Raw genomic sequence first — 12,371 nt, forward strand, 5'->3', positions numbered from 1 at the left:
CATATGCTTTCAGACTAAAACGCGTTAATTTCACTGTTTCTTTTTCTTTCCTTGTCTTTTCCACGAAAAAATAGTTCATCTTCATACATTTTTGACGTGACAGAACTAAAATTGAAATCTCAAGTAGCTGTTCGTTTGCTCACCTAGATGGATCCCAGGGGTGAAGATGCAAATTGATGTTCGTTTTGTATATTATAATGTTACATTCAGATTGACCCACCCAGTTAATTTTAAAAAAAACTCATCTCAAGTTCTCATCCAAATGAAGGTGAGTCTTGATGGTGCATCTGGATGCAGATGCATCTCGATGCAGATGCATCTCGTACAGTCCAAAATGATAAATAACAAAATAATTTTTTTAAATCAAAATATTATTTTCAAACCAAAATTATATATTTTTACATATACATTTTTCCGTCAGAACCGAAAAATGCATTTTCTTGCCAAAACTGAAAAACACATTTTTCCGCTAACAACGCAAAAATACGTTTTTCCGCTAACAACGCAAAAATACGTTTTTCCGCAAAAAAACGTAAAAACACACATTTCCATAAAACTGCACTTTTCGGCCAAACCAGTAAAACCACACTTTTTGACCAATAGGGTAAAAACACAATTTCTCGCCAAAAACGTAAAATCGCACAAAAGCCGAAAAACATACGTTCCTGCTAAAACCGTAAAAACACAATTTGTCACCAAAATCGCAAAAATGCTTTTTCCCACCAAAACCAGAAAACGCATTTTCCCGCCAAAATTACAAAAACGCATGTTCCCGCCAAAAACGAAAAACACATTTTCCCGCCAATAACGCATGTTCCCTCCAAAACTGGAAAACACATTTTTCCGCCAAAACCACAAAACACACTTTTTTGTCAAAACACATTTTTCCGCAAAAACCACAAAAAAATATTTTTCCGTCAGAAAAGAAAAAAATATTTTCCCGCCAAAAACGAAAAAATGAAGTTTTCCGTCAAAAACGCAAAAATGTACTTTTCCCGCCAAAACCTGCAAAAATACATTTTCCCATAAAACCGCGAAAAAACATTTTTCCATCAAACCCGCAAAAACACTTTTTCGTTAAAAACACATTTTTCGCCAAAACCGCCATAAAGTATTTTACGCCAAAACCGCAAAAACTCAATTTTTCCGTCAAAACCGCAAAAGTTATTTTCCACAAAAACCGTAAAAATGCTATTTTTCCGCCAAAATTTTTAAAAGTATATTTTAGTCATTTCATTAACAAGTCTATCTAGATGCAGATGTAGGTTAAAAAATAAAAATAAACGAACATAGTTGCATTCAGATGATTCTCCTGGATGCACATACGAAATGAAGAAACGAACAACACCCAAATGGAGCATCTGGATAAGACATCTAGATGGACCATCTGGATGCATCTTCCAGGTGTACAAACGGACATGGCCTAAGATAACCAAATGATGTTTACAAGTGAAAAAAATATGTTACATTCGAAATGTCTCAATAATAACATATCAGAATAACCAGAGGGTCAGAAACCACATAACAAAAATTCGATCTCTCTCAGAAGATGAGGATGAAAGATTGTGTCTAGGTAGTTACAAAAAATAATTGTGCTTGGGCGTTAGAAATTGTGTATAGGTGTTAGAAATTGACATTAGATGAGATCATGAGAGACTCATTAATTTACTGAGCTCAATTTTGGAGACTGATAAGTTGCGTTCTTAGGTTTTAATTTAAAAATGACTGACATCAGTGAAGATAAAACTGGTCATGTAAAAATGCCCTTTGAAGATATTTTGCAGTAAATGGGTCAAAGTAATGTATATAGCAACATATATCTTCAAATAGCTGGGTTACAATTTACGAATACCAAAAAAAAACTAATTAGGAGTATATGTTACAAAAAAAATCTAATTAGGAGTATCAGATTTGTTTAGTTAAACAGACCTTACTGGCGATTCTTAGGCTTATTTTGTTAGGCAAAACCTCAAACTCGAATTAATGCTAGACGAGGAGAATTGCGTATAGGAATGCCCAACCACCCTTACCCTTGTGTAAGGAAACCGTCGGGTGATGATTATTGCATGGGCCATACAAAGAATCATATTGGCTTCTCCTTTGTGATTGTCAAATAGTCAATAGTCAATAGTCAATAGTCGTTGACTAGAAACTTGTAGGTAGAGATGTCAAATGGGCGGGTTGGGCGGGTTTGGGTGTGTCCGAATGGGTTTCATTTTTTTGCTGGACATTTTTGGTCGAAGCCCAAATAGAACCATGTCCAAATGAGACCATAACCAAATAAGACCATGATTTGTTGGGCTATCCATGGACGGCCCATACGCCCATTTAATGTAAACAACATAATTTCAGTTTTAAAAATTTAAAGATTATTAAGTTTTCAATTTTAAAGATGTCACATACTTAAACTTTAAGTTTTAAACTTCATGTTTCAAAGTTATAAAAAATTCAAGATAAGTTTAAAAAATTCGTAATTTCGTCTGACTTGCGGAAACAGAAACAGTCGCCAGACTCGCCACCAACTTCGTTATGAACACAAATCACCGATCTATTTAACACATAAACCATAACACAATATTAGTAGATGATACGAATCAGTAGCTAATAGTAAAAACCCATAACACAAATCACGAAAAATCAAATCTTAAGAGATGATGAAATCAGAAGTTGGTGAAGAATCGAAAAAAAATTGAAGAAGAACGAAGACGAGGAAGAAGAATCGAACACGAAGAGGAAGAATCGAAGACGAGGACTCGAAGAGGAAAAATCGAAGACGATGATTCGAAGAGGAAGAATCAAACACGAAGAAAAAACACAAGAGTGAGACGGGAAGAAAAAAAAAGGTGATTTGTGTTTTCTCCCAATTTTTCAAACCCTAGACATTTAAGTTTATTGGGCCGACCATTGTCCAAGTGGTTAAGCCCAATATTGTCCATGAATATAATTGGGTTCACCCATCTGGACAAATTTTAATTATGGTTTAATCTGGGTCTGTCCATTTTGGACCATATCGATTTGGACACGGGCCACCCATTTATAGCCCGCCCATTTGACATCTCTACTTGTAGGTCTAGACGTGGATCGGATATCCGGATTTTTAAAGGTATTTGTGATTTACTTCGTATATCACGGATATCTAATTTTTCGATTTGCTATGCTTCGGAAAAATACGGATATTCGGAAAAATGGATATCCGGAAAATAAATAGATATTTGCGGATATTTACACGGATATCTCATATGTTTTGATTAATACAAATAATCTTAAAAATTTGATACAAATTTGTTTTGTAAAATATTTTTTTGCATGATATATATGATAAAAATTAAAAGAAGTATTGAATCTACATTGTAAATTTTTTGAACTTAGTTAACAATTATAATAACACAAAACTTAAAAAAAAATTATAATTGTTATAAATGTGTTCTCTTCCTTTTATGTAATACCGTGAATAGAATTTATCAAATAATATGTTAGAATAATAATTATATAATTTTATACATTAAAAACTTTAAATATAATCAAGATATACATGTATTTATATATTGCCGGATCGGATCTGATATTCGCTTCCCAAAATTTTAATATTTATGATTTGTTTCGTTTTTAACGGATATTGATTTTTAATATTTGCTTTGTTTCGAAAGTTTACGGATATCTAAAATTTTCGGATCGAATCAAAACGAATAATAAATCGAATCAAATTTAACGGATAAAATATCCAACCGTATAAACTTGCATTAACTTCGAAGTTAGAAGTTGAGTTTCAACGACTTTTAAATACCTCTATCTTCTAAAGGACAGCCCGTCTTAAAATCATTATGGGCCCTGTGCTTAGATTATATGTTCCCAAACTTATAGCTATGTGTTTTAAAATTTATAAATTAGGACCCCCGACTATATTCCCTCCGTTCTTAAAAGATCCATATTTTAAAATTTTCACACTTTTTAATAAAATATATTAAAACTTATCTATAAATGCATAGTTTTTTGTAATTTTATATTTCATATATTTTTAAACCAATAAGATTTTACTAAATACAATTAATGTTCTTGAATTTCACAATTTCTCATTATTAGTTGACAAAAATTACATTGGAAATATAAGATATGTATCTTTTTAAAACAAATTTTTTCTTTAGAATATGATTTTTTTAGGAACGAAGAGAATATATCTTATAAAATAAGACCCTAATTTTAAGAACAAAATTTCCAAAAAAATAAAGGACCCTGTGCAAATGCACCTTGGGGCTTGGGTAGGCCTGAGACTGATCGGGTATCCAGGCAATTTTAAGGTATCCGGATCCGGATCTTTATCCGGCGGATCCATAATTTTACTATCCTTATCTGGATCCGGGGTTCTCAGATATCCGGGTGTCGGGTATCCTTCTAAAAATTGTAATATCCGGTGGATATCCGGATCCGGATTTGGATCCTTAAAATAAATAAAAAAATAATATTAATACATATAAAATATTAACAATAATTAAAAAATATAAAATATATAATGTTTTTAATTATTTTTATGTATAATATTACAAAATTTACATAAAATTTACATATACTATTATAAAAATGAAAATATATTAAATAAAATTAGTTTTTATGTATAGATATTACTATTTTAAAAATAGTTATTAATAAAACTTACGGATATCCAGATATCCGGACTAAGAAATCAAGATATCCAGATCTTTATCCGGCTTTGACGGATCCAACATTTTACTATCCGGATCCGGATTCGATCCCTTCGGATATCTGGATTTTCGGATCGGATCCAGATCGAATCTCGGATCTCGGTTAAAAATCTCAGGCCTGGGCCTGGGCACTCCCCCAAGAGCCGGCACTAGGCACCACGTAGAAAATGCATATGAAGTCCACATATACGACCAAAAAACTCAAGAATCTTGGATTAAAAATTTGCGAAAGATTCAAAATTAAAATAATGGTGTATGTCTGCTCATGAAAATTGGTGTAGTACATACGTTGAGCGAGACATGAGACACAAGTCATATATTGAAAACCATTTACATTTCCATTTTGTTGGGATTCAAATACAGTATGCCAAACCACAGTTTTTAGTCTTATACTTGTGCGTAATTAATCTTTCTTTTAAAATGGGCAGGCCTATATTGTATCAGAATATAAATATTGAAAAGTTGTTCCGGTTACCTTTTTTTCTACGGCTTTACTGATGATGTTCTTTTGTTAAACCGAATATTTATTGTTGAAATATATTGGTGAAATCATGAACTACATCAAAGAAGAAGTGGCAATATATAGCAGCAAATTTTGTCTCTTTCTTGTATAGAGATATTTATACTATCATTGAAATTTGATATTTTTATCTTTATCTTTATGGCTGAATCAATATATTGAATCCATGTACCAAAAATTATATAAATCTCTATTGGAATAATACAAATGTAAAGTCTTGTTAATTTAGTTTTTAATTTATTCAATTAATTTTTGTAATTTATTCTATTAATTTAGAGTTATGAAATCTCCTAGCTGTCGCAGTAAAACATTGTAGAAGTGAAAGCTTAGTTAAACAAGCCATGTGATAAATAATGTTCAAAACAAGCCATGTGATAAATAATGTTCAATCTATAGCTAATAATGAGTGAATTGCCTTAAAACCCAAAAAGAATGATGAAATTAGCGGACTACCTTTGATAGGACAAGTTTTGTGTTTATCAACGAAGGCATTATAGTGTGAGATTTAGGATATTGACTTAATTAGGGAAAAAATTGTGTATACTACATGTAATTTCACTAATAATTCATCTTTTATTTGACAAAGAATAATAATTATTTGATTTGACAATTAAAATATTGTTCCTTTCAATAATATTGATTACATGCTTTATATTATGTTCAAATTCTGAAATGTTGTTAAAAGACTTATTTGGAAGAACCGGGACCCTCCAGTTCTGGTGGTAAAATGCTCAATGTTGTGAGTTTCGTCACTTTGATTCGAATCCGGTCATTCGCAGACGTTTTAAGTGACAAAAAAATTTGGAATTGGAACTATTTACATTTGAAATTGGTGTACGACATACGCTGAGCGACTCATGAGACACAAGTCATATTTGGAATTGGAACTATTTACATTCCCATTTTGTTGGGATTCAAATACAGTATGTCAACCACTGTTTTGAGTCTTATACTTGTGCGTAATAAATCTTTCTTTTTAAATGGGCAGGCCTATTAGTTTGGGATTTAAAATTTTTGGAATTCAAAATATTCGGTGAGGTAAAGAGTGCGATATTGTTGCATATTGCAAAAACCTTAAACGGTGTCGTGTTGCCTGCCATCGATTTATTACCCATGGCCCATCATCGTAGACGCCGCCCGGAGGGTTAACCACACCCGCATAAGAAACTGAAGCAATCAGGACTGCCACAATAGCAATCGTATTTCTTGCATTTTGTAATGCTTCTATATGCATCTCACGTTCCAAGCTGCTACGACCTCTTTTAACTGCCCCTTTCTTGTTTCGTTTTATATGTGCTATCTTTGATGTGTTCGTTTCGATTAACCTAAGCATCCGTATTACCTCGTTCTCTTTTGAGCTTCCAGAGATATATCTAAAGATTTAACGTCTTCTTGAGATCGTTTCTTGTATGGATTAGAGTGCTCTTCGTGTTCTTCACTGCTCTGATCAGAATCCAGCTTGGTATTCAACCTCAGCAAGGTTGATAATAACTCAAAGTCTTCGGCTTCTTGAGGGAGAAGGTGGAAAGCTGTAAAACCCATCTTGTTCTTATAGTTGATATCTATTATCTTCTTACCAACAAATGTAATGCAGCAACAGATGGCTGATCTAGAAAATATTTTGAGCGTGGGTATAAATTATTTAATAAAAATATTTTTATTTAATAATATTATAAAAATGTTTTATTTATTTTTAATAAGGATAACATATAGAAAATAAAATAAAATACCAAAAGTAAGATAACAAAAACGTGTTTATTACTAAATGAAGATTGAGAAATGACTCACTAACAAAATACATATGAAAATACTTGAATAATTGTTTAAAACAAAATATTAAAAATAAAATAGTTTTTGAATGAAAAAAACCCCGGAACAAAAACTCTAAAAAAGTAAATATAATATAACATCATTAAAAGAAGGGATAAAAAACAGCCGCATCCATGACGATTAGGGTTTTGGCGATTGGTGAGGGCATGGGTTCGGAGTCGGGAGATCGTGATGCAACCATGATGGATGTGGGAGAGAGAGCGAGACCACCAGGGATCCACCGGATGCGGCGGCCTCGTATGCATCCAAAGTGGCGGGTACGAATGGAAGAGGTATGCCGGTTCCAGAGAGTTTGATTGATGATGCGTTTGTATCTGAGAGGCTACGAGTGGAGTTTCCGAATGGAGAGGATGGAGAACCATCGATTACGATTGAGCCGGAAGTTTTAGAAGCGATGAATGGGATGTGGAAGCAGTGTATGATTGTTAGGATTTTGGGAAGGAACGTCCCGATCTCTGCCTTGAGCAAGAAGCTAAGAGAGTTATGGAACCCTAAAGGAGGAATGTATGTAATGGACCTACATAGACAATTTTTTATGGTTCGTTTTGAGAAGGAGGATGAATATTTGGCGGCACTGACAGGGGGTCCATGGAGGGCTTTTGGCAGTTATCTCATGGTGAGAGCTTGGTCGCCGGAGTTCGATCCATTAAGAGATGACATCGTTACGACGCCGGTTTGGATCAGGTTGACAAATATTCTAGTGAACTTTTACCATCGATCGATCCTCATGGGTATTGCTAAGGGTTTGGGTAAACCAGTTTGTGTTGACCTGACCACATTGAAGTTTGAAAGAGCAAGGTTTGCGAGAGTTTGTGTAGAAGTTAATCTTGCAAAGCCGTTGAAAGGGACAATCCTAATTAACGGAGAGAGAAACTTTGTAGCTTACGAAGGGTTAGCTGAGATCTGTTCAAAGTGCGGAATTTATGGACACTTGGTTCATGGATGCCCAAGAACAATTGCGGAAAAATTGGCTGAAGTAGCTATACAGACGGAGGCACAGTCAGCTATGCGATCACCCACTAGACAAGAACCAATAGTGCAAGAGAATGGTTTTACTCCGGCGAGGAGCTCAAGAAGAGGGACGCATATACTGCCTCGACTAGTGAACGGCAGGACTGCGGAAGCCGGCGGGGAGACAGACAGGAATGTCCAAGAGATCCCGCGGACCGGGGGAATCACAAACATTGCGATATCCAACAAATTTGGTAGTTTAGAGCTGGATACAGATCAAAGTGAATCAAGAGAAGAGATTGTGTCTGGCGAGGAGAACAAGGAGAATCAGATTATGAACATCAAAAGAAATGAGAACAAGGAAATTTCACAAGGGAAAGAGACTCTAATCTTTGGAGGGAAGGTGAATATAAGAAAGGATTCGAAAATGGTGAACAAGGAGAAATGGGCTGGGAAGAAAGTAGTAGAAGGAGCACGAGGAAGGCCCAAAAATTTAAACAATAAACCCGCTAGAGGTTTGGTGTTTGGGCCCACTAAAGGGGAAGTCAGTCTATCGGAGTCGGGGAAATGACTACGAGTGGAAAGTTTGGAGGCAGGGAGAGTGTGGCGGAACCCAGAGTTACGGTAAAGCCATTGCAACTAAGAGATGAAGAGTTGGAGAATCCGATGGATAGTACCATTAGTGAGATGGAACAAAAGGAGACAGAGGCGCAGATGGAAGCGCAGGGGGACGGAAGGATTTTGGACCTCGCATGACAGGGTTCCCCGATAATCCAATTAGACCTTATCGTAATAAAGATGATGAATTGTATTTTCTGGAATTACCGGGGGCAAATAAACTCAATTTCCGATGTTCTATTCGGTACATTTTGAAAAAGTTTGATACTGATTTTCTTGCGTTATTTGAGACCCATGCGGGAGGGGATAAAGCGATGAAAATCTGTCAGAGTCTAGGCTTTGATAACTCTTTTCGGGTGCACGCCGTTGGTCAGAGTGGTGGTATTTGGTTGTTGTGGAGGAATCATGCTGGAGCTCTAACGATCTTGGAATCATCAAGACAGTTTATTCATGCACATGTTGAGATTGGGAGTGAGGTAATTCACCTCATAGATGTCTATGCTGTGCCTACAGTGAGTCGTAGGAGTGGGTTATGGGGAGACTTGAAGCGGATAATTGAGAATATTGATGAACCAGTATTGGTAGGTGGAGATTTTAATACTATACTGAGGTTCGATAAGAGGTCAGGGGGCAATGGTAGACTTTCACTGGACTCTCTAGCTTTTGGAGAATGAATAAATGAGCTAGCTTTGGTGGATATGAGTTTCAGAGGTAACACTTTCACATGGAGAAGAGGGAAAGATACCCGGAACTTTGTGGCTAAACGTTTGGACAGAGTCTTGTGTAGTGCTCAGACACGAGTAAGATGGCAGGAGGCAGTAGTTTCTCATCTTCTCTTTCTAGCATCAGACCATACACCAGTCTATGTGCAACTAGAGCCTGAACAGAGAGGTAACCCCAAGAGGAGACCTTTTCGATTTGAGGCGGCATGGCTCAAACATGAAGGTTTTAAGGAGTTACTTGCGGCATCTTGGAATGGGGAGATGCGTACGCCTGAGGCGCTTGTGGGGTTGAAAGCAAAGCTCAAAAAATGGAATAAGGAGATATTTGGGGGTGTAAAGCAACGGAAAGAAAAACAACAGTGACATCAAGGGAATTCAGGAGGAGCTAGAGAGGAACCCAACTGATGATTTGTTGTTAAGGGAAGCTGGCTTACAAAAGGAGTTTGATGTGGTTCTAGAACAAGAGGAGATGCTCTGGTACCAAAAATCACGTGAGAAGTGGATAGTGTTTGGTGATAGGAATACGAATTACTATCATACGAATACAATTGTTCGGAGGAAGAGGAACATAATTGAAATGCTGAAGGATGATCAGGGGCGCTGGGTAGATCAGTCAGAGGAGTTAGAAAAGCTGGCCATAGCTTATTATAAACGCCTGTACTCAACGGAAGATATCAATTTGGATACATAAAAACTTTCTCAAGAAGGCTTCACTGAACTTACAAGGGGTGAGAAGGAGATACTCAATAAACCGTTCTCTGCAGTGGATGTTGAGATTTCGATGCGATCCATGGGGAAGTTTAAAGCTCCAGGACCAGATGGGTTTCAACCGGTCTTTTACCAAGATTCATGGGAAGTAGTGGGGGGAGTCGGTAACTCGGTGTGAGCTTGAGTTCTTTGAATCAGGTGTTCTTACTACAGGCATGAATGACGCAATGATGGTCTTAATACCGAAGGTCCTCAAGCCAGAAAGAATCATGCAATTCCGACCAATCAGTTTATGTAATGTCTTGTTCAAGATAATAACTAAAGCGATGGTGTTGAGATTGAAGAAACTTATACCCAAGCTTATTGGTCCAGCGCAAACCAGCTTCATCCCAGGCCGGCTTAGTACAGACAATATTGTTGTGATCCAGGAAGCGGTTCACTCAATGAGGAAAAAGAAAGGACGCAGAGGTTGGATCTCGAGAAAGCATATGACCGAATCAGTTGGGATTTCCTAGAGGATACTCTTTACGCAGAAAAACTACCCGGGATATGGATTCAATGGATCATGCAGTGCGTGACAAACCCGGGAATGAGTCTATTGTGGAATGGAGAGAGGACAGAAGCTTTTACACCTCAACGTGGACTTCGGCAGGGTGATCCTTTGTCACCATACTTATTTGTATTATGCATGGAGCGCTTGTGCCATCAAATTGATCTTTCTGTGGCCAAGAAGGAGTGGAAACCAATCATTCTATCTAGGGGTGGACCAGCTTTATCCCATGTTTGTTTTGCGGATGATCTGATCTTGTTTGCTGAGGCCTCAATCTCGCAAATTCGGGTGATTAGGAAGGTGCTAGAGAGATTTTGTGGAGCTTCTGGGCAGAAAGTAAGTCTTGAGAAATCTTTGATTTTCTTCTCTGCAAATGTTCATCGGGACTTAGCGAATTCCATAAGTACTGAGAGTGGAATCAGAGGAACGAAAGAGTTGGGAAAGAACTTGGGCATGCCGGTGTTGCAAAAAAGAATTAATAAAGAGACATTTGGGGAAGTAATTGAGAGAGTGTCGTCTAAACTTGCGGGATGGAAAAGGAGATTCTTGAGCTTGGCAGGGAGGATCACGCTTACAAAGTGCATCGATTCCAGTACATATGATGAGTACCATCGCTCTGCCGATATCTACTTTGGATCAACTTGATAAAATTGCTCGGTCGTTTATTTGGGGGAGCAGTGAGGGAAACAGGAAACAGCATCTGGTCTCTTGGAGAAAAATCTGTAAACCGAAGAGTGAAGGTGGGCTGGGGATAAGGTTAGCTAAAGAAATGAATATTGCTCTACTAGCAAAGCTAGGCTGGAGGTTGCTGAACACACAGGATGGCCTATGGGTTAAGATTCTGCGAAAAAAATTTCGAGTTAGCGAGTTGGATGATTTATCTTGGTTAAGCGTTAAAGGAACTTGGTCACCAACATGGATAAGTTTGGTATTGGGGCTGCGTGAGGTTGTTGTCCCGGGTTTGGCTTGGGTTCTTGGTGATGGTCATCGAGTACGTTTTTGGAAGGATAATTGGTTGTTGAATGAGCCACTATATGAGTTGAGTACAGTGGATATTCCGGAACGGATGGTGGAGGTACGAGCTCGGGATCTTTGGCAAACTGGCGCTGGTTGGCAAATCATACAATAGAACCGTATATGTCAATGCCAAATCGTCTAAGGTTGGCTTCAGTGGTGATTGATGATGTTACGGGTGCAAGGGATAGAATGTCGTGGGGAGGGAGCAAGGATGGTTTATTTTTTGTGAACTCAGCTTATGCTTTCTTAACCAGGGATGCGGAGCCGAGACCTAATATGGAAGCCTTATATCAGCGGGTTTGGCGTGTCACTACTCCAGAACGTGTACGAGTCTTCCGATTGTCTACATATTGAATACAAGCACGAGGGACATACGAGAACTTAAAGTCATTACTTTTAGCTAAATTCCATATATCTTGAATGATGGGCATTGCATCGTTGATATCCAGTCCTCGTTTCTTATACTCACTCCATTCTTGTATTTGTCTCAAACCTTTCAGTAGAGCTTGACAATCAGTTATAAACTTGACCTTCTTGTAATATAACCTGATCATTTGTTGAACCGCTAAGAGCATGGCTAAAGCTTCTACTACCAATGGAGAGATCGTAGGTTGTATTGCAGCACTTCCTTGGATTTGAAGAGTGCGTTGCCTACTATGTAAGGACCACCTAATACCTACTTTATCTGCTGTCAATTTCCAGAAACCTGCTTGCTGGATTGAGCTTATACGTGGAGCACTTCCTTGAGAAGTAATATT

General features: G+C 37.2%; 1 protein-coding gene across 1 annotated transcript; it reads left to right on the top strand.

The window, feature by feature from the left end:
* The first annotated feature begins 7,321 nt into the window (after window positions 1–7,321).
* On the top strand, window positions 7,322–8,569 carry LOC125586151. The gene has a single exon (XM_048755970.1). The coding sequence runs from the start codon at window positions 7,322–7,324 to the stop codon at window positions 8,567–8,569; it is 1,248 nt and encodes a 415-aa protein (XP_048611927.1).
* The last annotated feature ends 3,802 nt before the right edge of the window (window positions 8,570–12,371 follow it).

This window comes from Brassica napus, chromosome C4 (assembly GCF_020379485.1).
Source record: "Brassica napus cultivar Da-Ae chromosome C4, Da-Ae, whole genome shotgun sequence".
In the NCBI taxonomy this organism is placed as follows: Eukaryota; Viridiplantae; Streptophyta; class Magnoliopsida; order Brassicales; family Brassicaceae; genus Brassica; species Brassica napus.

What these genes read in the sequence shown, in the direction of transcription:
- LOC125586151 (XM_048755970.1), top strand. Translation starts at nt 7,322, where the DNA reads ATGCCGGTTCCAGAGAGTTTGATTGATGATGCGTTTGTATCTGAGAGG.